The following is a 26,921-nucleotide window of genomic DNA, read 5'->3' as shown; positions in this document are numbered from 1 at the left end:
AAGTCATTACAATAAGCTGAGTCTTCAGTTGTTTTCTCTGTACCCTTCCTGAATTGAATATTTGAATCAGGAAAATCCTATATGAACTAAATTAACCATATAACAGGCTGCCTCTATTTTACAATCTCAATGTTGACTTGAGAATATGATGAGCTATATCATTGTTTTGTTTTGTTTTTGGACATAAGGGACTTTACTTGTTCTTTATATCAAGGCATAATTTCCACTCAAGATGATCATATTTAGGGGTATATGAAGATAGTTGTTAAAAGTAAAGGCTCTTAATTGATCTTTCACTGCTAGTATCCAATAAGATTTACCAAGTATTTATAGCTACATGGTGACATTCTCATTGTTACATGGAAAAAGGGAGTCCGAATCCTCTGGAAATAACATTTTGAATTTGATTCTCATATGTTTTGGAATGCGATTAATTTCTGCTTAATGTTCCTTGCAAGTAAATACTTCCAGATAACCAGCTAACTTAGTGCTGTGACAACATATTGATTGACTGACCTCCTTAATTAACTAAGATTTCTTTTTGGTCTTTGTTCAGCGTGCAAGAGAAGGGGACAAAAGGCAAACCAAATTAAAAGCCCATATCATTTTTCTTTCTTTAATTTCCAGGGAAAAGTTCAGGTTATATAGATTCAGCCTAATCTCTTACACTTTCTGCATTTGCATTATTCCATCATGATCACTGCTCTTAACAGGATGACCTGATTCTAACCCCCTCCATAAGAGGTATTATGATATCTTATGTCAAAGAAAGATTCTGTTACTCCAGCAATTGGTTTGCAGAATTAATTAATGAGTATGTCACTTAAGATTAGTAGTTTGAGTTTTTTTTCTGCAAAAGAGATGATGTCAGCCCAAGTCCCCTCCAAGAAACATGTGGCACACTCAAATTGAATACTTTGACTACTTTCAAAGGTATGGGTAGGGTTTAGGGAAACTAAGAAAGGTAATTCATTAGCCCTGCCCATTAACAGTGGAGGGTGGGGCAAATGAGGCTACCATCCCTAGGCCTGAAGAAGTAAGACGAAGGAGCTGTTATCCAAAGAGACAGTGTCTCTATTTCCCAAACCCAACTGGAAGCCACAGCAATCCATGGGATCAGCTTCCCAGGGTTCAGAGCAGGTACAGAGTGGATCTGGAGCAACAAACAGAAGAAGTGTAGGACAGGAGAAGAGGAAATGAAAAATCAATAACATCAATAGTGGTTAGACTAGTAGCAAACCAAGCTGGATTGCAGGTCTGGGACTTGAGAAAGGAAGAAAACAAGCATTTATTGAGTGCTGTTCCTGTTACTACCGCTCTCTAACAAACCAACCTAAATTTGGTTTAGTAAAACAACCATCACTTTATTATGCTTGTGGATTCTCTAGGTCAGAAATTAACACAGGGCACAGTGGGGATGGCGTGTCTCTGCTCCACGATGTTTGGCACCTCGGCTAGGAAGACTAGGATAGCTGGGGGTAGTTCAAATGCCTGGGGGCTAGAATCATCTGGAGGCTCCTTTACTTACATGATTGGCACCTGGGCTGGGTGACTCAAAGGCTGGGCCCCTGTCTACTGCAGCACATGTACCTAGCCCTTTTAAGGGCATGGGCTTCTTACACCTTAGCAGCTGGAGTGTCCTGAGAGTGAGAGATCCAAAAGAATCAGATGGGAGTAGCATGGCCTTTTATGACCTAGTCTCTGAACTCACACAACATCACTTCTTCGTTTGGTCCAAGGCCAGAGTAACTAGACACCATGTCTTGATGGAGGGATGGCATGTTCACATTGTAGAAGAGCGTGCTGGATGAGAGATTATTGTTGCAGCCATCTTTGGAAAATACAACTTGCCATATACACATTCTCTATGGCAATATGAACTAACATAATACATATTATATAATAATTTCCAAATAATTTTCAAGTCGTAAAATTATATTAACCAGGATAATGATTACATTACTTATTATCCAAGGTTTCCAGTGACTAAACTTTAACTTTGCCTTCTCTTCATGGGTTATAAATTTTAAAATGTAGAAGACACTTCTAGAGACCAACTAGCTCAGCTTCCTGCCCTCAAACAGTCTGAATGTCATTGTTCTCATTTCCCTGCAGTTAGCCAAACAATGGGTAGAAGGAAAAATAGAGACCAGAACCCAGGAATCTTGGCCTTTATTTATTTGTTTTATTTATTTAACCATAAATTGATAAAGAATAAAATTATAAATTAAATTTTACCAAATGAACACACAGCACCAGAATTGAGGAAGATGCACCTGGCCAGGTATTGTGTTCCTATTACCTGGGGAAAGTCAACCTACTGGGTTGGGGCCCCTCGTTGGAAGATTTGGGCTTAGCTTTGCATCTGTCGTGTGAGAACTCAAGGTCTAGAGAATGGAAGATTAGTGTTCACCATGACCATTAATTCCAACAGAGAAACTCAGGCACATGGTTATTAATTTTCCCTTACACACTCAACAATATCTGCCTGGCCAGTCCATCTGTTCATCTTGCTGCTTGTCTCGTGGGTTGACCAGTGCGCTGTCATTAACTTTCTGAAGGGGATTTTCTGTAATGTTCTGTGCCCTTCTGCTATTTCTGGAGTCAGGAGCACTGAGCATACTTATCTTTGCTATTCATGCACAGAAACAATCCTTTGTTGGGATATTTCCAACCTTTTAGAGTCATCTGACAGTTCTCTTTTATGTTTTGACATTAAGAATTTGCTAAACTACCCAAATTTTAATGACACTTCTGAGTATCTAAGCTTTTTCTTTTTCCTGCTCTACACTGGCAGATACATGTTGGCTTTTCTGGCTTCAGCCATTCTAGTCTCTATTCCACTCACATTGTCTAAGACTTCTCTACAGATGTTTGTGTCTTTCCAAACAATGACTCACTCATTGTGCCATGAAAATTCCTTTTATACTGTTGTTTCCAGATGTTGACAGCGTTTTATTTATATGACAAAAGAAGAAGAACACCTAGTCTATCAGTTGAGAAAGCCTAAGTGGTTGAAAGGTTACCTATCTCTTCAAAAAGAATAAAGTATTGTTTTATTTAACAATAAAATATTGTTGATTCATTTTAAAGGATTCACGTACTGTTTTGCACCTCCCTCTGACATTTATTTCCCCCCTGGGAAAGATTTGCCCTGAGCTAACATCTGTTGCCAATCTTCCTCTTTTATTTTTCTTTCCTCCTCAAAGCCCCAGTACATAGTTGTATATTCTAGTTGTAAGTCCTTCTAGTTCCTCTATGTGAGCTGCTGCCACAGCATGGCAACTGACAGATGAGTGGTGTGGTTCCATGACCGGGAACCAAACCCAGGCCGCGGAAGCAGAGCGTGCCGAACTTTAACCACTAGGCCATCAGGGCTGGCTCCCCTCTGACATTTTTAAATGGTGACGTGCCATCTCTGGCATCTTAGTATGTGAGCCAGCCTGGGTGATCGGGCTGGACTGAGTCCATGGTGAGGCAATGTGAAGCGATGAGTAGTAGGAGAGATGGCCCCAGTTTGGGTCCTGCCAGCTGTGAAGCTGTGGGGAAGCCCCTGGATGTCCTTGGTGCTAAGGTGAGGAGGTGGCCAGCTTATTGGTGTACTCATGGCCTTTTCAATTCTGGAGTTCTGTACACCAAGGAGCCCACTCCATGCCTGGATGCCCTGAGAGCTCAGGGTGCCAACCTTTGTGCAAGCTGATGGCTCTGTCCCCAGGGGTCTCAGTCTTAAGTCTTCTCACCCAGTGTTTCACATTTAACACTGAAGTGTTAGCACTCTCAAGACAGGTGATGACTCTCTTCCTCTCTGCCCCTTCACCTCTCAATCCATGACATTTTGGCCACTCCTCTAAGTTCTTTTGCTAATGATATCCTAGTTAGGAAAGCCAGTGGTCCTTTTCCTTTCTCAACCTGTGTGACTTCATTGTGCCTCAGTTTCTTCATCTGTCAGATAGCAATAATGATAGTGTTGTCCTCATTAGGTTGTTGTGAGGTTTCAGTTATTATATATTATAATAGAAAATAGGTAATACATTATATATATATTTATATACATATATGTATATATATTTGTCTGGGATATATATATATATGTACACACACACACACACACACACACATACAGTTTTGAACAGCACCTGGGACAAGGCAAGCACTACATGTTAGCTGTTATTCTATATCCAAAGTCAAGTCCAGCTACAGATGTGCTTGGTTTGCTTGTAGACCCTCCACCCTCTGTGTGCTTCTCTTACTCACATTACTGACCTGGTTTCAGAAGGCAGCAGTGTTATCAGTCTCTGCTATCAAAATCCTCTACTTTAAAAAACATAACCTCTCAAGCTTCACAACATTTGTTTTGAATTTTATTTCTGTCTTTCAGAGTTTATTAACCCCAACTAATATAAAGGTCCCTACCTCTTTTATTCCTTTATTAAACTAATAATGTAGCAATTGTAACACTTGGTGATGATATCTGCTTTCATTATTTAAATCTCACTTTGTTTTTTATTTAGCATATATGTGTTAGTCTTGGACCCACAGCCAGATTGCAATCTCCATATTAAGTTATATATTAATCTACCTGTGTTATCTGTAGTCCTTCCTAAGTAAGATCTCTTCCACCCATGGCCAGCTGCAGCACAGGTGGATAGGAAGTCTCCATTCCTCATCCCTACTTTAAAAACCAAGTAACTTATGGACAACTTTCTCATTAGCCATAAGCACTTGACACGATGAGAGTCCTCACCTGACATGGAGCATGTGGGGTCAGGATTCAATACATGTGAACCTTTCTTCCCGAACCCAGGTATCCGCCGCCAGACTGCCCTTTGTGTGAAGAAGGGCCACGGGACGGTGAAGGCTACATTTTGTGACCCAGAAACACAGCCCAATGGGAGACAGAAGAAGTGCTATGAAAAGGATTGTCCACCCAGGTAACCATTGATAACAGCTGGAGCTCCATGTGTCTGCCTCGAGTGGTGTCAGATTTAGTGGTAATCCAATGCTCGGTGATAAAGGAGGGCTGTGTGGCTTTGTTATTAGAATAAATACAGGAGAACTGTTACAGGTTTCTTTGGCTCTGCTGTTGGAGCCTGTGGCATGCTGTGAGTGAGGACTCTTTCTACCCAGAGAGCAGTATTTCTTACAAAGCTGGTATATTCTGTGTTTATTTGGTAAGACTAAGTCCCAAAGCGTTGTCGAAGAGAATGCTGTGTAGGTCACCCAAAAGTTCTTTTGCTAATGGGTGTGGCTTTTCCAAGACCACTTCACCCGTGCAACAGTAGCCTCCAGGCAACACGTTGACACCTTCAGATTGTCAACACAAATAATCCATAATCAATCTATAAATCAAAATTGGGGTAAGTTTATTATGACCCAGATCAGAGGACTAGCCCAGAGCCTTCCTTGCCCAGGGAAGGAAGGGCACGAAAGAAGTGGGGTGTACAGAGTGGTTATATACCATCTTGGAACAAAGAGCATACATCACATATGATAGGAATGTCCCACTTACAGTTGTCATGAGATGCTTAGCTGGCACAGCAGGTCGGTGGTCAGCAGGCCAGTGGTCACAAGGTGAGCACAGCAGGTGGGTAATTTAATCCTTAGTTCCCAGGAAGAGATGCTTATACTTAAAGAAATGACGCTATGGGAAGAAGCTACATCCCTATCTTTAAAGGCATCATTCTTGTCTTTGGGACATTGTAAATGTTTAAAGCAGATGTACAACGCATGCTCAACAGGCCACGTCAGGCCCTTTTGGAAAAACAAGGTCAGGCCAAATTAGTTTTATGCCAAATGGCTTCCTCATATACTCCAATATATCCTATTGCTTTTCATTTATTTATCAAGATCACAGCACCTATTTGCGCTTTAGGCTGCCTGAAAGAGTGGACTTACAGAGCAGGCTTTCTCAATCTCAGCACTATTGACATTGGGGCTGGAAAAGTATTTGTTGTGGGGGGCCATCCTGTGCATTGTAGGATGTTTAGCAATATCCCTGGCCTGTATCCACTTAGATGTTAGTAGCATCCCTCCTCTACCTCATCTAGGTTATGACAACCAAAAATGTCCCCAAACACTTGCCAAATGTCTCCCACAGGGCAAAATCACCCTTGGTTGAGAACCACCGTTATACAGCTACTCATTTGCTGTTAACCATATTGGTTCAAGATATTGGGATTCTCGAAGGTAGCTGGGATGTTATTATGAAGGGCTTATGTTAAAAAGAGAGAAAGAGAGGGAGAGAGGAAGAGAAAAGGAGAGAAAGAAGAAAGAAGGGACGAGAAGGAAAGGGAAAGAAGGAAAGAATGAATTCTGTGGCATGTCTACATTCTCTAGTGACCTTAAACAGAGATGTATTTAGGTTGCAGATCCCAGAGGCATTCATTCCAGTCCTAAGAAGACAGGCTAAGAGGAGTTTACTTAAACAGGAGGAGACTAGTTGATATCATAAATCAAACAAGTGACAGGCTGAATTCTAAAGAAGAGCTGGAAGAAGGTGATAGATACCAAAGAACTGGATAAAAAAGGAGAGTCTAGACAAGTCAGTTAAGGCAAGCAGTGTCAGTCTCTTATAGGTTCCAACAGGCAGTACCCAGAGGCCAGGGTGTTCTCGTCTCAGAGTCAGCAGGTTCATTCTCTCTCCAGTTCTGTGGTTTCTTCTGGGTCAGAGGCGGGCTGTGAGGTCCAGAGCTGGACCCCACCTCTACCGAGGCAGGACAGAAGTGCTGCCGTCACCTCACCTTGCCGTGGCTCTTCCCTGTAACTCTTTACTGGGAAGAACTAGGAACTTGAGGACAAGATTAGGCCAGCACTAGATTTTATATGTAATTGCAGTTTCTATAATACCTTCTCAGGGAAGAGTGAGCCAGGAAAGAGGATCCTTTCTTAGAGCTAATTGATAGCTTTCTACTTTGCAGAGTTCACGTGCTTCCATCATACTCATTCTCCCTCAAAGTTCATGACCCTCTACCAATAAATTCCTTCTGCACTCATTAGATAGTAACCACTACACCCAAGCCTGGGATTCTTGCCTGTTGCTATGCAACCTCCCCAAATCTTCCCAGGTGTCCTTGGAAACCCATCTCAGAGAGCAGGCAGAGACCAAGGGGAAAAAAAAAGCCAAGCCACTCCAGATTGGTAGGTGGCAGGTTTAATAAGCAAGGGAACTTACTTATGAGGCTTGTTTTGGGTGGCTACAAGATGAGTAGACTTCCACACCTACCCTCCAAATCCTAAAAGTTCATATTGAGGCCTTAACCAGGTTCAGTCACACACAGGGGAGCTTGACTGGGTTTAGTGCATGCCCAGCCCAGATAGTCTCATCACCATATTACTGTCTCAAGGCTGCACCCTTGAGGCAGCCTCTGGGAGTGGGGAAGGAGAGGAGAATGCACATTCCAAAGACGGGAGGCTGAGGGAGCCTCCCAGTTGCCTGGGCCCAAGTCACAGGTCGACTGGTGGTCACGTCTTTTTGATGGCCTTCCCCAACATTGCCTCACTTTTCAAAACCACTCTCTCTGGTGGATTGGCTACCTTCTTAAAACCACAGCTACTTATTTCCTGAATCTAATTTTATCCCTGAGGTTTGGGTTCTCATTTTTTGTTGTTTTACGTAGTCTGCCTTGGCCTTAATGTTACCAGCAAATATCTGCTAAGCGTTCATTTGAGAGTTACAATGGTGATAATAACCATATAACAGTTACCATTTATTGAGCACTGTGATATTGTGATATAATAAAAGATATATATTTGGTTTCTATCCCTGGTTCCTGGCAGAGCTCCTAAAACCTTTGGAATCTCTGCAGTGGAAGGGGTAAGTGTCTTTCTGTACATCAATGAGATGACTGGTGGCTGGGGCTTCCTGGATAGCCTCGGGATGAGGGCTGGTTGCCAGAGGACCCAACCATATGGTTAGAGGGTTGGAACTTTCAGCCCCACCCCCTTACCTAGTAGGGAGAGGAGAGGGGCTGGAGATTGAGTTAATCACTAATGACTAATGATTTAATCAGTCATGCCCTTGTATTGAAGCCTCCATGAAAAACCCTAACCAAAGGCGTGTGGAGAACTTCTGGGTTGCTGAACCCATGGAGGTGCTGGGAGGATGGGACACCTGAAGAGGGTATGGCAGCTCTGTGCTCTTTCCTCCATACCTTGCCCCATGCATCTCTTCCATCTGGCTGTTCCTGAGTTGTATGCTTTTACAATAAACCAGTAATCTAGTAAATAAAATACTTTCCTGAGTTCTGTGAGCAACTCTAGCGAATTATCAAACCTGAGGAGAGGGTCATAGGAACCCACTGTTTATAGCCAGTAGGTCGGAAAGAAGCACAGGTGACAACCTGGACTTGAGATTAGTGTCTGACAGTGGGGGTGAGGAGCCGTCATGTGGGACACAGCCCTTAACCTGTGGGGTCTGTGTTAACTCCAGACAGTGTCAGGATTTCTTGCTGTGGAAAATCCACACATATGTTGAACCAGAAGTGTTGTGAAAGTGTAGTAGAAGAAAACAATGGGATTTTTTGTGAGGAAGATTAGCCCTGAGCTAACATCTGTCACCAATCCTCCTCTTTTTGCTGAGGAAGACTGGCCCTGGGCTAACATTTGTGCCCATCTTCCTCTACTTTATATGGGACGCCACCACAGCATGGCTTGACAGGCAGTGCGTTGGTGCACGCCTGGGATCCGAACCCCCGGCCGCCACAGCAGAGCCTGTGCACTTAACCGCTGTGCCCCCAGGCCGGCCCAACAATGGGTCTTTTTTTAAGCACCTACTTCACTCTTGGCAATGTTTTAGAGATGCCTCATATATTCTCTTTATTGTTTTCAACTACTTGGAAAATAACTATTATTATGCCAATTTTACAGAGGAAGAAATGTTCATTACCTCACTGAGTATCATGCAACTAGTAGATAGCAGAGGTTTGAATCCAAGGCTGGCTAGCTGTAAGCCTGCCCAAGGTCTACATACAGCAGACCCACCAAAGAGAGGCATGCACCTCTCCCCTTATTCGGTCTGTGTCTAAAGCAAAGCAAACACTGTGCTAGATGTGGTGGGCACCAAAAGATTTTGATGCAGGCACTTATCTGCTGAGGCCCAGGTAGAGCTGAGGACATCGGCTGTTTACATAAAAGCAACACTGTCAAAGAAGACTGTGGATTCGGTATCAGCTCTCTGTTTTAGAACAAACATTAGTCTGTGCCTGACATTTTCCTATTCATTTGCTGCTAAAAACCTGGCTTCACCATTTTCAGAGTTTACTTCCCATAAGGATAGTTTTCCTTACCTACCTCTGCACTCTAATTACCAGAACTTTCTAGTTGAAGGTAACCTTATAGTAAGAATCAACCAGTGCTCGAAGGAGGTCGATATTGGGGCAAGAGTCCAGAGGCTGAAGGACAGGAGATGAGCTGAGGCTGAAGCCTGGTGGATACAGAGGAGGAGCCTTGATAAAGGAATTCTTAAGTGATACAGGCTGAGCTCTGTGGACTTGAAACTGGCCCTGAATGCGGCCATGTGGCGGGCTGAAAAATAGCCCCCAAGATATCCACGTCCTGATCCCTGGAGCCTGCAAATGTTACCTTATTTGGAAAAAGGGTCTTTGCACATGTGATTAAGTGAAAAGGTCTTGAAATGGGGAGATTATCCTGAATTATCCACTTGGGCCCTAAATGCTATCACAAGTGTCCTTATAAGAGAGAGGGAGAGGGAGATTTCACCCACACACACTCATACACACAGAGGGGAAGGCGATGTGAACACGGAGCAGAGAGAGATTTGAAGATGCTGGCCTTAAAGATTGGAGTGATGGGCCACAAGCCAAGGAATGCTGGCAGCCACCACAAACTGAAAGACAAGGAACGGATCTTCCCGAGAGCCTCCACAGGGAGTGCAGCCCTTCTGACACTTTGATTTCATCCAGTTAATACTGTTTGGGATGTCTGGCCTCCAGAACTATAAGAAACTAGATTCCTGTTGTTTCAAGCCACCAAGGTTGTGGTAATTTGGCACAGCAGCACTGGGAAACTAATACAGGCAGCTTAGTACAAGCATAATGTGAAAGCTGGGGAAGAGCTGAGATCTCTCCACCAAGTCATAGAAGCTCCAGAGCTTGGAAAAGCATGTGATTAATGTTTCTTCAGAGCGTGTGGCAAAGGATTTTTTGGGATAGCACAAATATGTCACTTCCTAAGGAAGCTTACAGCCGGGAAGGCTATGAGATCCATATATGTCAGCAAGATGGAGCTGTTGTTGTCAGGGCTTGGCCCCGCAGTCAGGCGTCTGGATGCCTCACCAACGCCCTGCTTCCTGGTCACTGTCCTTATGTTCCCTGTCCTCCTTTAGGCCTTGTGGCTAATTGACATCTCATCTCTCAGTTCTAAGAGCAGTATGGTTAGTACAAGGTAAATGATACTTTTCTTTCCTGGAACGCTTCTTAAGCAGAGTGCATGAACGCTTGCTGATTCAGAGCAAATTTTTGCAACGGACCCACTGTGCAGCCTCCTCTCATACAGTTGGTAATGAAGCCCTGGCATTTAAAATGGAAGCGCCGATGGCCACAACAAGAGCTGGGCTACCACACCGCCACTGTGCAGTCCCCACTGCACAAATGCGGCATCCAACGCCCAGGTTTTCTTGGGGAGCTGATGACCATTTTTGCAGCTGCCGCTTCTGCCGTTCCACATCGTCACGCTTCAAGGGAGGAAAACAGCCCATCTCATCCCCAGCTTCTGCTGTTGTGTTGGGAACATAATTTCCTCCAATTCCCTCCAAACAATTTGAAGATTATACTTAAGAAAGAGGAGTGAAGCCTAAGCAATTTGACGAGTCTTTTTAAATCTTTGTCGTTTGGTAGCACTTTTTGCTTTGATTCAAGCTACTTTTCCCTCTGTCTGGTATCTATATCCCAAGGTCTGAGTTCCTTTGAAGCTCTTTCTGTACATGATTAGTGCCTGGGCCCCAGCTTATGGTCATTAAACATCAACAAAAGCAGATTAGCAGATCAAGCCGGAATTAACCCAGTTCAGACCTGAAGCTAAAGGCACAGCCTTCAGAGAGGGATATTAATGGTCCCAGTAGTGTTAACTCCAAAAGTAAAATGTTTGCCCTTGTTTTTGTTTTTATATCCAAGGTGATACACACACACACACACACGTACATACATACATACATTTGTGTTTCAAATTTATGGTACCTGTATTTAGGGGATTGCTTGACTCCAGCTAGCTAATTTTATTGAAATTTCATTTTGAATATTTATTTTGTCTTCATGTTGCATATATATTCCTTCCTCAGAATCCATATTTGTTTATTTAATGCATCTGGACTAAAATCTTTATCAAAAGTAACAACTAGCAAAGTGATCTATGGTGCTTCTATTATGCAGTTCGTTTCTGTTGAAATAGATAAGGCTCTCTAACATGGTCAGAGATTTTGACTCCTGAAAATGTTAACTAAACACAACACATAGCAGGTACAATTTCTGAAAATGTATTCTGAAGTAGGATATGATAAGCTGAATAGAATTCCATGAAATATTCCAACATAATGGTTAATTTACAGAAGTCCTTCTTATTTATGATTGCATTTCAGCTTCCCAAATATATATGAAATAGTCAGGGGCTAGAGGGTAGATATTATCCCTGGGTGGTCTATGAAGAGATGTAAGTTCAAAGAAAGTGGATGCCATTCCCCCGGGGTAAAGAGGTAGAGAGGAAACTAACAATTTTTATGAACCTGCTGTTTTTCTTTTTTCTTTTGCTTTTTAATTTTTTATTGATGAATCCACATTGACACATCACAATCACTCAACGTCCATAGTTTACCTGAGGGTTCACTCTTGGTGTTGTACATTCTATGGGTTTGGACAAATATATAATGACATATATCCATCATTATAATGGATATTTTCACTGCCCTAAAAATCCTCTGTGCTCCGCCTATTCATCGCTACCTCCTCCTCCCCTTGGAAACCACTGATCTTTTCACTGTCTCCGTAGTTTTGTCTTTTCCAGAATGTCATATAATGGGACTTGTACAGTATGTAGCTTTTTCAGATTGGCTTCTTTCACCTATTAATATGCATTTAAGGTTCCTCCATGTCTTTTTGTGGCTTGATAGCTCATTTCTTTTTAGTGTGAATAATATTTTATTGTCTGGATATACCACAGTTTATCCATTCACCTTCTGATGAACATCTTGGTTGCCTCCAAGTTTTGGCAATTATGATAAAGCTGCTATACATATCCATATGCAGGTTTTTGTGTGGACATAAGTTTTCAGCTCCTTTGGGTAAATACCAAGGAGTGCGATTGCTGGATTGAGAACCCATTCTTCTTCCAACCTTTTCCATATTGCCCAATCATTTACTCTTGTTAGCAGCCCTGATTGGTAGATATTTTTATGCCATTGTATAGATGAGGACACTACAGCCTTCACCAAAATTTTCCCAAGTCGCTTAGCTACAAGTGGTCGAGTTTAGATTTGAACCTAGATCAGTCTGCTGAGAAGTCTGTGCTGGTGCTGCCACACCATGCTGCTGCCCAGGATCTCAGGATGAGCAGGTTTTGGTGCTAAAACCAGAATCTCAAAATTTAAAATATTTCTCACACATTAAAACACAATAAAAATGTTATAAACAAGCAGAAAATTCTAACCTCAAAGCTAAATCATGCCTACAAATTCACAAAGGGATTAAAGAAAGAAAATTAAGTTAATTTTCTTTTTTAGGGAGTAAATGAAAAATAAAAGTTGATTGCTGAGTTAATATTTGTTTTTGCAAGCTTAGTCCAACAGTTTCCTTGGATATGAATTTCAAGTTGAAGCCTCTTCCTCTGTCACCTAATTTTCATGATATCTGAAAAGTTCGTACCCATCATTCAGAGCTGTCATTTCCCCCTCCTAAAATGATTTCATGTGCAAGATTTAATCTTTTTTATTTCTGGATTATTATCCTTCAATAATAATTTGTTTCTGCATCCAAAGACATTCTGTGTTCTTTCCCAAATGAGTATTTAAGACAGATGTTTTTAAAGATTTAATAAAATCTTCTGTTAATCTAAACATAAAAAATATGTATTACGTTGTCAGTGGCTTTCAGGGTGAAAGTCTTGCGTAGCATGTTCCCGGATAGAGTAAGCTGTCAAGACGGAAATTCTTTGGAATTTAAAGTATACCTGACTCCAGAAAGAGGTCATTTGAGTCTCTTCTTCCTATTGACTTCTCTCTGAACTTTGGTTTACAGCAAAGCAAAGCTCTGCCAGGCTACAGCTGTGATGGGGCTCAGCATATCCAGAGTGCTCGGCAAACCTCTGATAGCAATTCATTCCACCCTGGCAGCTGCATGTAGGTTTCAGTGTAAAAAGAATGGCCCATGATTTAAATCAGGATTTCTCAGCCTCAGCACTGCAGCCACTTTAGGCTGGGCAATTCTTTGTTGTGGGGGCTGTCCTGTGCATTGTAGAATATTAGCAGCTTCCTTGTCCTCTAACCACTAGATGCCAATAGTACACACCATCCTCATTTGTGACAACCGAAAATGTCTTCAAACATTCCCAAATGTACCTTGGGGAAGGGGCTCTGGGAATCTCCATTGGTTGAGAACCACTGATCTAAATGAAAGGAGTGGGGTCACTGAGACTGGGAAAAGTCCGTGAAAGTGGAGAGAGGAATGAGCATGGTCCGTGTAGGGGACAACAAGAAAGCTAGAGAAAATGAGGTGGGACGAACAGGATTCAGTTAGAATATGGAGACACTGTGTATAAAGGGCAAGGAAGCAATGGTGCTTATATTGTAATAATGGCTGTTATATTGGAATTTGGAATGTCAGTTGAATTGGATTTTGTAATGTAAATGCTATTAGGGAAAAGATTAGTACAAAGATAGTAATTATGAAAGTTGATATTTTTTAAGGAAATTACTATTCTGACTAAGAGTTTAACAAATTCAGATTTGGACTTTCAGTTTTCTGAGTTATGAGGATTAGATAGAGTTTATATTTTATTGGTTTATGGGTAGTCAGAGCTGCCTGAACAAGCACTGGTATGGTAGTGGTAGAAGATAAAGAAAGGAGATAGGTTCTTCACCCTATCCTTCCACTTGATCTCAGAGGGTGTCCAAACTGCAACTGACTCTTCCAGAACAACTCCATGCTCTTCAAGGGTCTCAACACACACACACACACACGTATGCACACACACTCACTATATTGCACATATTCTATAATATGTGATATAATACACTTCTATATTATACATAACCCATACTAAAACAACAGAGTCCATTCTTTGGCGAAAAATTTAAAGATAGTCAAATCCATTTATTTGATACCAAGAACACCAGTGGTTTCTAACCCTGAATTCATATAAAAGTCATCACAGAACTGTTAAATAACACCGACGACCTGGCCTTATTTCTAAGAGATTCTAGTCAACCGGTCTGCAGTGGGGTCTGCAAACTGATAACTTTTCAAAGCTCCCCAAGTGTTGATACAGTGAGAATCACTGATATAGCCCAGTCCTTAGTACTTTTATATTGTAACTGGGATGATGAGGTTGACTAATGTATAGGACTAAAGAGCAATACAAGATGATGTATGATAAATTATCCAGTTGTGTGTTAGGTATCATCGACATACTGGTAAGAGAAAAATCAATGGCAAAAACAGAAAAAGTCAGATGAGGTTGTTAATTCTAAGATGATGAAACCAGAGAGGATGTCTTGTTGGGGTAAATAAATGATTGGGGCGGGTCTTTTGTCCTGCCGAGTTCTTTGCATGTGATATTGCCCTTCTCACCACTCAGAGCATTTTAACCATATTCTATCAGAACACTCCCAGAAGAGGGGGGATTATGGCAGACACCAGAAAGAATGAGATGGACAACGGAGAACAACTTGGCAACGGCTCCTGAGCCCTTGGCCTGGAAGACCTTTGCTGGGAAATAAAGAGGATGGTTTTCACTTAAAACTAGTGACAAATATACACAAAATGTCACCAGGAGACTGTGGAGGAAATTCCAGGAAGAGAAAACAAAAAGGTCCATTATCACTTTGTGGTGACACAGCTGAAAGCCCTGTAGCAAGTAATTAGATAAATTAGACTTTGTTAGCTCAGATTAAGGCCCTTCCAGAATGACATTTTATTTATTCAACAGTGTGTCTGACTTCCCTTGGAAATGTCAGAGGTAGGACAAAGTAATTAGATTAATACAGTGAGCATTCATTTCATTTCATATCATATGGTTCCACTGTTAGCACTTTATCCACACAAGACAGCCAGATGTTAAACACTAAAGAATAAATGAGTAACCTTAGTTACTTATTACTGAAGAATGTAATAGAATTTAGGAATGGCTTACTTTTAATACTTTTAATTTGAGATTAAAAGTGTGAGAATCAAAAAAAGTTCTACCCAAATCTATCCAATATTTAGTAAGCATAAGTAAGAGTACAAAGTTTTGTCTTGTTCAAAATTCAATATTCTCTCAATGTTAGGAGGCTTCCTTAAAGTCAGAAATGAAGGACTTCATATGCTGTGCTATTTTCCCATGCAAAATAGAAATACCCATTTTATTAGTGCATGGAGGGATGAAGAAACAGGCTGTGCATCCACGCTGTGGTGGACCTGAACCACAGGAGGTCAAGGCACTTGTTCTGTGCTGTGTGCTGGGGAAGATTTGCACAGTGATGGAGAAGGAAGAAAGAGGGCTCCCAAGAGGGCTCCCTGCCACTTTCAAAAGCTACTTCTGTGTAACCACTGGCCCATAGCCTAGAATCTTGAGTCAGTCATCCATGATAATGTGGTAGAGAAGGAGCACACACGCTCGTTTTTTCCACTATGAATTTAGCCAGCAGTTTCAACTGTTCCACTTATCAAGAACAGCTGACAAAAGAGAAATTATTTTATTTAAGTTTATTCTTTCTTTACTCCTTTCTTATCAAAGGGACCAGTGAAAATATTAATAGGTAGCCTGAGGGAGATAAGGGGCAAAAACTGAAGGCAAGGCCCCTGATTGACTATCTACTAAATAATTAAAAACTAGTAAGCGCTATTTAGTCAGTAAGAAGTACCTGCTTCCCAGTGGGATGGAAAAACATTTGATTAAGAGCCAGGGGACCTAGATTCTAATTGGGTTCTTTTACTCAATAGCAATAGTCAAAATAATGATAAATAATAACAAATGATTGAGTTCTTATTATGCATCAGGCTCTGTATTATGCACTGTACATAAATGGGTATTTTGTTTAATCCACAACACTTGTATAAAATGGATGTTGTTGGGGCAGGCCCAGTGGCACAAGCAGTTAAGTGCACATGCTGCACTGCAGTGGCCCAGGGTTTGCAGGTTCAGATCCCAGGCACGCATTGATGCACCGCTTGTCAAGCCATGCTGTGGCAGCATCCCACATATAAAAAAAAAAAATGTAGAGGAAGATGGGCATGGATGTTAGCTCAGGGCCAATCTTCCTCAGCAAAAAAAAAAAAAAAAAAACGAGGAGGATTGGCGTTGGATGTTAGCTCAGGGCTGATCTTCCTCACACACACAAAAAATTGATATTGTTATATTCGTTTAACAGATGAGGAAAGTAAGCATAAACTTGCATGAAGTTGCACAACAGAAACCTAGATCTCTGGTTTCTTGACTGAAAAGAGAGGGCATTTTTTTTTTCATTCAAAAACATTCACTTAGCATCTACTTATGCCAGGTGCTCTACTGGGCTCTGAAACTATGACTGAATTGGTGGAGCGCCCCCTGGAGGGCTGGGTCGTCTCCAAGGACCTCCCAGCTGGATGATCTGTGCTTCTGTGTTTCTTTCCAGTAGTTGCATTGAATGTATATATATATATACTTTTGGTGATCTTTCTCATGTCCATGTGTGTCTGCAGGTGGTGGGCAGGGGAATGGGAAGCATGTTCGGCAACATGTGGGCCCCACGGAGAGAAGAAGCGAACAGTGCTGTGCATCCAGACCGTGGGCTCTGATGAGCAGGCTCTCCCAGCTAAAGACTGCCAGCACCTGCTGAAGCCCAAGACCCTCATCTCCTGCAACAGAGACATCTTGTGTCCGTCGGACTGGACAGTGGGGAGCTGGAGTGAGGTGAGCTCAGGGATTAAAAGGGAAACTGGCATTATTTCTGCTTCATCATCCCCCCACCCATTCCTCCTCCTCAACCAATCCAAAGTGACCCTAGGTAAAATTGCACAATGGCCAGCGTCTACCACCTCTGGCCTGGTTCCTGTATTCCCCACCACCCAGTATCCTATCTTGCTTGTCTTCATCTTATAGGATCTTCTTCTCACAATGGCCGTATACCTGCCATGCATGAGCTGGATCCTGCTCACAGAGGCTCACAAAAGCTAATTGATAAATCATCAGGATTTTTGCTGGCCCATCATTAAACCATTAGCTGTGAATCAGGGCTCCCCTCCCACCCCAAGAGCTGGTTTGTTAAATATTTACCAGTGGTTCTGTTTCCCTGGAACTACTGTAGTTAACTAAAACCAAAGTTGTGTTGCTCTGATGGTGGGATGACAGGCAGGACACTTGACACTTGCAGAAGCCTCTCAAATCATCCATCTATTCAGCTTGTGTCAAGGCCAGGCCTCACCAAGGTTTAGGACGTCTACTCTCATTAGCCACATAAATTCAAATAAGTGTTGCATTTTTCCAAAATTACTCTGATCTAGTTCTCTGAGTATAATTAGAAATCAGTGGGCTAGAAGGTCATGAAAAACTCCCAGGCTTCGATTTTCTTTGGGTTACCATGGAATCGGGTACTAGCAAGTCTTGTGCTCCCAGAATCTGTGGTGGAAATAGAGTCCTTTTTCCTCCTAGAGTCCTGGAGTCCCTGGGGACCTCGCTGTGCTTCTCTGTCGCATTTCAGTCAATGCCCTAAGGAATGACTAGAAAATAAATGATTTTTTTAAGCCAACAGGCCAGAATTTATAGATGGATGCTGACTTCTTATGAGCTTCCTCGGGAAGGCACATGTTTTCCATAAACATAACATAAAGCTGCCATTGGCCAGAATATCTTAGGAACTCATTTTGGGAGTCACCTTCAGAGAAATGGAAAACATTTGATTCAGGAGAATGCCACAGAAAGTCAATTAGAATTAAGTCTGATGGATAAGGAAGTAATATGATCAATTTGGATAAAACCTTTGTGTTTAAAAAGTGATGTTTGATTATAAATAAATGAGATTGCTTTTCATAGCTTATAAAGGTACTCAAAGTATTATCTAAAGTACTCGAAAATTTGTATAAGCAAAGGTACCATCTCTGAAGATAAGTATTTGAAAGCAGAAAACACTCATTTGAATACAATCACTTCTATTTCCAAAACTCTATTTCATTAGCTTGTAGTCACATTTTAGGTTTATTTACCTTCTAATTCTGCACAGAATGCTCTCTTGTGCATCTAGGTGAAAATTGTTTTAAAAATGGCAAGTATGGTCCCTATGTTTTAGGAACTTCCTATCAAATGGGAGAGATAAGACCAAGGTGATATGCAAAGAAAACATACCTACAAACTAATACAGGTGTTCTACTGATATGTGCAATGATGCATGTGCACATATCAGCAATAGGCCAGAATATTCCCCTGCTGTTCCTGGGAGGGTACAATGATAGTCTGTGGCTGGCCTGACCATTAGTCCACTGCCAACCTAGATTGCTGTAAATTACAGTGTTGTCAAAATAAGGCTGAATGGGGTATTGTGACTGGTCCATTAAATCTGTTTACCAAAAATGTTTTGGCTGCATCCAAACAGTTAATAATTCTTGTCATGTCGAATTTACTAGTTGCCAGAATTTCCTGCTTTTTTAAAAGACTACAATTATGTATTTGGCTGAGGAGTTCTTCTTATTGTGAGCATGTTTATGGGGAGCAAAATGATGTGCCTTAACTGGAGAACGAAGGACGAAAAAATTGGCACGATGTGACAAGTACTTGTGTCTGTTGTTCCAAATATAGGCCATTGCATAGTGTACTGACAGCAGACGTGGAATCCAGTTTCTAGCTTCCACTTGACAGAGCTGAGCAGAAAGGCTGAGCCACTGCCTTTATTCAGGAGATGTTGTCAGGAAAGATGCTTTTAGTTAAATCAGCATCAAAGTATTCATCGAATGCTTTTCCTTGCTTGCCTCTGCTGTCTTGCTAATGTCTATACACATTAGCCCTCTAATGAGCTTTGCTGGAATATGATGAAATGTCTTTGACAGTCTAACTATGCCCAGATACTTTTTAAAGAGAGATGATATAGTGATTCTTGCTATACATAGTATTTATGGTCTGGATTTTGTCTTGAGATCAACGTGAATTGATACAGGGTAGTACTGCCAGCAATACCTGATTATTTATTCTGCACTGGGTCATTTGGGTCACTCTGAAGCTATGATGAGTCTGAAGCTATAATATAACTGGGCCAAAAGATCCAAGAACTGCGAGGCTCCTAGTGTGGTCCTCCCTGGGCTGACCAAGTTGGAAAGAAGGAGAAAAGAGGGTGGGCTCAGCTGTGCCGTGCTGGCACACTCATCCCTGACCCAGCAGGAAGGAGGGGGTCTCTCCCTTGCTAGAGAGAGTCAGAGGCTGCCCCTAAGGAGAGCTATCCTCCCGCTATGACCAGCCCCTTCCCCTCTAAGCTCACACTCTGGACACTTGATTCCCACCCCTGACCTCAAGTTACACCAAAAAGCTTATCCTGGTTTTGCCCAACCTACTTCTGGGCTTGAAGGGTAAAGAAGGGAGACTCTGTTGTAAACAAAGACAAGGTATCAAAGTTTCTATGGCTTCTACTAGGAATACCACCTCAGTGACATGCCTTGTGAGAGGCAGCCAGTCTAGTGGTGAAGAGCATGGCCTCTGGGGCATGGCCTCTGGGTTCAAATCTTGGCTGCCACTTATTAGATGTGTGAATTTAATCTCTCTGTGGTTACTTTAGTTTTCTATGACTTGTTTTCTCCATCCCTAAAATGGGGATAACAACAGTATTTAGACTCAAGGTAAGTTATGAGGATTAAATGAGTTAATATTTCTAAAATTCTTACTAGTACAGTGCCTGGCACATAGCAAGCTCTAGACATAGAATCATTTGTTAGTGAACAGATGGGAAAAAAAATAATGTCATCAATCATTTTTTGAGTGATTTCCACACCATTGTCTTATTTAACACTTAAATAACTCCATGAGGTTGATACTAGTTCATTAATTCCTCTATTTCTCCTGACAGTTAGACTAATAGATTTAGTGGAGTAGTAATTTTTCTAGGTTTTCCAGCCTTGGCAAGCCCTAATTGTATGGCCTTGAGCTGATGTTAAACCTCTCTCAGCCTTTTCTCATTTAGAAAGACAAGGTATTACAAGGCTTGAAGATAATCCGTGTAAGCTCTTCGCGAGGTGTCTGGCGAATAGTAAGTGTTCACTAAATGGTAACTTTATCATCAAGCAAGAAGACAATGGTCTATTTTCCATGCTATACTGATTTTGCAAACCTTATCCAGTCAATGGCACCCACATGTCCTGAGGGAATTGATCTGCGGCTTCCTACATTTTCATCTAACTCCCTCCTTGAGCTCAGGGCCATTTTATGCACGGAGCACTGCGAGCACAGGGCTTAGGGCCTGCACATTTTTCAAGGGCCTACAAAAATGTTTGAGACCTGAAAAAAAAAGCTAATATATTGCTTCCATAAAAACAAAGGACACTGCAAAATCAGAATCAATATTTAATTACATATTAATAGCAAATACTTATTGCTAAATACTTACAGGTATTAACACAATACCTCACCATGGCCTCATTAGTGCCATTTTACAGGTGAAGAAACTGAGGCATAGAGATGTTTAGAAACTTGTCCAAGATCACACAGCCTCCCAGTGGTGGAGCCAGGATTTGAAAGCAGGCAGCAGAGCATTTACTCTGAACACTGCCACACTGCATCTCAAACATCTGCAAAATGTAACCATATGACAGCTCTTAGTATTTGTAAAAAATGTATCATGTTTGGAAACGATTTATAGATCCACTTTTCTCAGGTGGCTGGAATTCCAGGCTGTGCATAATGATTGCTGAGAAATCAGAGCCACTCATAAATTAAATGAGTTCCCCTCACCAAATACTTTCAAAAGCAAAAGAATAAAAAGCCTTTCAAATGGTTTTTACGGAAAAAGATTATATTTCATTTGAGACTAGAGATAGTTTTTAATATATTTGGTGGGACGTGGGGTGGAGCCTCCAAAAGCAGACGTGCCTGGGATCTGTGAAGATCTTTAATCTGCCCTGTCTGTGCCTGAGAAAAGCACACAAACAAATGGACAAAACCATCAATTAGCCAAGTTACTGAGAATCTGTTGAGTGCAGAGCTGTTCGCTCGGGCATTGGAGTACACAGTGACCAATTAGACCAGATGCCGATTTTCATAAAGGAGCTTTCCTGGCTCTTCAGACAGAAGGCGCTGCAGCAAGCGCCCATGGCATATCTGTTGCTAAATGAGAATGAGAAGCAAAGGAAAACTCTCCTATGAAGTCCCACAGGAGACCCTGCAAACTGAAGGAAGGCAGAGCATGGAAGGCCAGGAGACATTTCTGAGTTGCTTACCCTTGGTATTCTCCAGTTTTAGTTAAGATCCAAAGTGCTCCTGTGGGGCTGACACCTGATGTTTTTGCTTCTGCTCTCTTGGCACAGGGCGTCTGTAAGTGCCAACATCTCGGTTCTTCTCAGGCGTCAGCAGCCTGTGCTCTGCCTGGTTTCCTGGAGAACACATATGGGTGCCCTTGTTTGAAACAGCTACTCACAGAAAACCAGTTAGGGGTCATGTTGATTCTCTTCATCATGTCTGGTTTTTTTTTAATTACCTAGGGTACTATATTAGTTTTCTAGGGCTTCTGTAACAAAGTACCACAAACTGGGTGGCTTAAACAACAGAAATGTGTTGTCTCACAGCTCTGGAGGCTAGAAGTCCAAGATCAAGGTGTTGGCAGGGTTTGTTCCTTCCAAGGGCTCTGAGGGAGAATCTGTTTCATGACTTTCTTCTAGTTTCTGGTGGTCTGCTGGCAGTCTTTGGTATTCCTCGAGTTGTAGACATATCACCTGATCTCTGCCTTCATCTTCATGCAGCATTGTCCTTATGCGTGTTTCTCTGTATCCAAATTTTCCTTTTTATAAGGACAATGGTCATATTGGATGAGGACCCATCCTAGTGACCTCATTTTAACCTGACTGCCTCCAAGCAGAGGGGGTGGGCAGGGGTTAGGACTCCAATGTATCATTTTGGAGGGACATAATTCAACCCATAACAGATACCTAAGTGTTTTAGCTTACTTTCAAAGGTGGTTTTAGTATGAGATCCAATCATTCATTTATACATTCCTGAGACTATGCACTAAATGTTTTTATGCCCAAAGCATTAGCTATTTCTCTACTCAGCTCTTTAGCCCAAATCTCTGATAAACCCCAACTGTGTTTTTTAATAAACTCTCCCTCAGCACTACAGCTCTGAGCCAACTGTGAGCCCCCCTCCCCCACGGTGTGCCTCGGGTGGGTAGAGTCGACTAATTTAGCAGCAGAACTCTTTCTCAGCGGGCTCCCCCCAGAGGCCTTAATCTTGGAATGATGGCGAGTCAGGGCAAGATAACCCCCAGGGAGGACATTAACAGATTGACAAGTGGCTTGCCTGGTACAGAGTTCAAAATTATAAGGTAAAGGCATAAAATAATCCTAGCAGAAATTGGTTTTGAGAATTCTGAAACTACCAATTGAGGTGAGTTCTAAGTGTGGCTTGTGTCCTGCATTTATCTCATCTGAAGGGCTTGACAGCTCCTCAGGAGATAAACAGAGTTGGAAGTTGTCCTGGAAGAAATGTGGGGCTGAATACAAAACCGTGCTGCTTTAGAACATTATATAAATGTCAGGGGCCGGCCCCGTGGCTTAGCGGTTAAGTGCGCGCGCTCCACTACTGGCGGCCCAGGTTGGGATCCCCCGGCGCGCACCAACACACCGCTTCTCCGGCCATGCTGAGGCCGCGTCCCACATACAGCAACTAGAAGGATGTGCAACTATGACGTACAACTATCTACTGGGGCTTTGGGGAAAAAAAGGAGGAGGATTGGCAATAGATGTTAGCTCAGAGCCCGTCTTCCTCAGCAAAAAGAGGAGGATTAGCACGGATGTTAGCTCAGGGCTGATCTTCCTCACACACAAAAAAAAGTGTCAGATGTTCATCATTATATTTCATTTTCTGTGTAGACTACGTCATGTCCACCACCCAAAGACTAATTACCATCCGTCACTGCACACATGTGCCCTATCCCCACTTTTGCCTGCCCTCTTCCCCCCTTACCCTCTGGTAACCACCAATCTATTCTCTGCGTCTATGTTTGTTGTTATTGTTGTTGTTTTTATCTTCTTCTTATAAGTGAAATCATACGATATTTGATTTCTCCATCTGACTTATTTCCTTAGCATAATGCCCTCAAGGTCCATCCATGTTAAAAACCAATGTTCCTCAATAAAAAAATAATGATAATAATAAATGACTACATTGGTGGAAAAATTTAAAAATTAAAGTAATTAATTAAAAAAAAAAAACACAGCACTGTTTGTTCTAGTGGAACTATGAGAAAAGGCAATTTAGTTTTTAGGCCCAATATACGTGGTAGATAGTTAACACTGTCCCATGGGCCCAATACTCCCCAGGGCTAAGGAATGGCATCTGTCTGTTATTTGGAAGATTCTGTGTGTACTGGGTAAGGAAAGCAGATGAAGATGAAAGGTAGGTGTGCTGGAGATACCTAGACCCAGGGATCCATTAATGAGTTTTGAGTTGCCATTTGGGAACAGGACCAATAATTGCAGATTGTCTGCTTTTTCAAGAGAAGCTAAACATCTGGCGTTTTAATGTGAAATCTGCTAATTTTTAAGTGTTGGCCACTAATTCAGTTTTTGTGTTTTGTTTGTTTGCCTATTTATTTTAATATTGAGCAGGCCAAAGAATATATATCAGTGGACCAAATTTAGCCCTGAGGCTGCCACTTTGGAATTTCTGTTCTAGAATAATCTCTGGTTTTTAAAAGATCAAAATCTAATGTATTTTAACTAAACAACCAGCTAGATAGCTATTATTTACTCCTGCTTTATGCTTTTAGATTGAGCAAATGCACACAGTGAATAACATTATTTAATACTTGTAATTTGTAAATTAAAAAAAAATCATATATCCATCTGTTAACCCTAGGAAATCTGAATCTAAAAAAATCCAGCAATAAACCAGGGGGATGTATGGGTGTCCACATTGTCTTCTACACGTGTGCCTACAACTGCTTCACCCAGACAGCTGCTCACCTCACAGCTTCCCATAAGGCAGGTCTGTGTGTTACTCTGTGCTCCACAAAAATAGTAGAAATCAGAGACCCCAGTCCTGTGTTGTTATCATTACTATTATTATTATCAGCATCATTATTACAACAGTCATAATAATAGCTTCCAATTACCATTGTCTTCTATATTTTCTGTACTGTGTTAAGACTATTGTCTCATGTTATCCTCACAGCAGCGTTGAAAGATGGGTATTAATTTCTCTCAATTTCCAGATGAGGGAGCTGAGACTTAGTCACTGCGTCATGCATAGAATTAATAATGGCAGATCAGGGAGTTTAAGCTCTTTCTTACAGGTTTTATAGCTCTTTCACTTCGCATTTCAATGTGGGGATGGAGGGCACATACCTATATACTTTTGGATTTTTAAAAATGCTTGTAGGGGGCCGGCCCCATGGCGTAGTGGTTAAGTTTGGTACGTTCCGCTTTGGCAGCCCGGGTTTGCAGGTTTGGATCCCTAGCGTGGACCTATACTACTCATCAGCCACACTGTGGTGGCAACCCACATATAAAGTAGAGAAAGATTGCAACAGATGTTAGCTCAGGGCGAATCTTCCTCAGTGAAAAAAAAAAATGCTTATAAAATTGTATGGTAAAGTCTAACTTCCCTATGGGCATTAGAAACATTTCAAGTCAACAAACAAAAAAGGAATGGAAGAGCAAGAACAGAAGAATAAAAGAATTTCCTGTTATGTAGCTGCCTCCTCTGACATTTCTTGGGAAGAAAAACCCAAAGGGAGGTGACCTGCTGCTTGAAAGTAGTTGGCATTAGCTGGGGCCTGTTTATGCATCAGCGCTTGAAATGCAGCCTGCCTGAGGCAACCAGCGTGGAAATGTGTTCAGACATATACAAAGGATTATTTGGTTGGACTGATACATTTTTACAAAGCAGAGATTTGAAAACCTAAGGAGTTCAGGGGCCGGCCTGGTGGTGCAAGTGGTTAAGTGCACACGCTCTGCTGCGGCATCCCAGGGTTTGCCGGTTCAGATCCCGGGCATGCACTGACACACCACTTGTCAAGCCATGCTATGGTGGCGTCCCATATAAAGTGGAGAAAGATGGGCATGGATGTTAGCCCAGGGCCAGTCTTCCTCAGCAAAAAGAGGAGGATTGGCAGATGTTAGCTCAGGGCCGATCTTCCTCACCAAAAAAAAAAAAAGAAAACCTAAGGAGTTCGGATTAGAATGTAACAAGTGGAGAGTGACTCAGGATGACTCAACTGAAGGGATCATAAAGTATCTTCATACACAAGAAGGGCAGAAATATTGTGGTAAACCAGGAAAATAAATACCTCCAACCTGCCCTTTCCAGGCCCCAAAGTGAAGTGAGTCATGGAAGGTGCCAGAAGAGACCATTTTCTCACTGGTGGGCTCTGAGACCTTTAGTTGGTAGTCTCCATTTTAATGGGAAATGAGTGTACATTTCTTGGTCCATGAGGCACTGTTCTCACCAAAGATTAGTATTATTATATCAAAACAAACTTGGAATTTCAATATTAGAGCAGGGCATTTAAGTGTTTTATTGACATCTTAAATTCACAGCTTTATTGGTTGACCCCAAATCTGCAGTTGAACACTCCCTCAGCTGTACATTCTCCTCTGCTCCCAAGCGTCGCCTGCTTTTCAAAGGTGCTGATTTCACAGAGCTATCATATATCAGTGAGTGATGAGGCTTGATTGGAATAAAATAAAGGGGGAGTTTTCTACATCGATATTATTTTCCTACACAGAGGAAATTGGAAATAGGAAATTGGAGAAAGCAAGAAATTTAAGCTAAAAAATGCATATGCTCACAGTGACAAGCATTTTCCCATTCCTGATTTTTTTCCAGGTAAAACAGTCACTTAATAAGTATCTATTAAGTGATCACTGTGTCCCAAGAACTATCTTGGAATTCAATGACGAATAAGAAACAGTTCCTGCCTTTGAGTAACTTTTTAGACATCAAGAATTTGGTCAATTCGTCAATTAGCGAATTCAGTGGAGGGCTGCTTGCCCAGTGTGTTGCACTAGATTTTGTTGGCGGGGTGGGGTGGAATAAACCTAATTCTTGCTCTGCCACTGACTTGCAGCCTTTCAAGCAAGTCCCTGAGTCTCAGTTTCCTTTCTTGTAGAAGATGGGATAATAATCCCTGCCTTGTAAATCTCACAGGGCCGTCCTGAGTATCACATAGAATAATGACTGTAGACCCTGTGGAATCCACCGAGCATTATGCCGTCCCCGTCCTCAAAATACCTGCTTTGAGGTCAGGGATACAAGACAGACAAATGTGAACAAGCCAGTGAAAACCGCTGGACAGTCCATGTTCAGTTGCCAACTATTTGGTGGATGACTTAGAATGTCACTGGAAAGGAAAGCTAAAAATGAAGCCGTTTGGTAAAAGTATGGATTTTTCAAAACATCTAGGAATTTGTTGTGTAGCAACTACGTGTGGCTTGCAGCTACTGAGACGGATGAAATAAATATTCTTTACCCTGAATCCTGAGGAAGGACTGTCCTGTTAGGATTCCCCCAAAGGCAATCTAGCTCTCTGTGCTTTGGCATGTCCTACA

At 41.9% G+C, this 26,921-nt stretch overlaps 1 protein-coding gene across 3 annotated transcripts in view; it reads left to right on the top strand.

Annotated features, from left to right (window-relative positions):
* ADAMTS12 (ADAM metallopeptidase with thrombospondin type 1 motif 12) overlaps positions 1 to 26,921 on the top strand; it is a 296,380-nt gene that overhangs the window by 232,271 nt on the left and 37,188 nt on the right. For all 3 annotated transcript variants that reach the window (XM_087443173.1, XM_014781569.2, XM_087443172.1), the window contains exons 17-18: positions 4,805 to 4,931; positions 16,884 to 17,094. In XM_087443173.1, the coding sequence (XP_087299299.1) occupies positions 4,805 to 4,931; positions 16,884 to 17,094 (338 nt within the window). The remainder of the gene's footprint in view (positions 1 to 4,804; positions 4,932 to 16,883; positions 17,095 to 26,921) is intronic.

Source organism: Ceratotherium simum, chromosome 18 (genome assembly GCF_057802395.1).
Source record: "Ceratotherium simum simum isolate JZ-2026a chromosome 18, ASM5780239v1, whole genome shotgun sequence".
Taxonomy (NCBI): Eukaryota; Metazoa; Chordata; class Mammalia; order Perissodactyla; family Rhinocerotidae; genus Ceratotherium; species Ceratotherium simum.
Note: the sequence above shows the minus strand (reverse complement) of the source record. Positions and strands in the feature narration are given on the sequence as shown.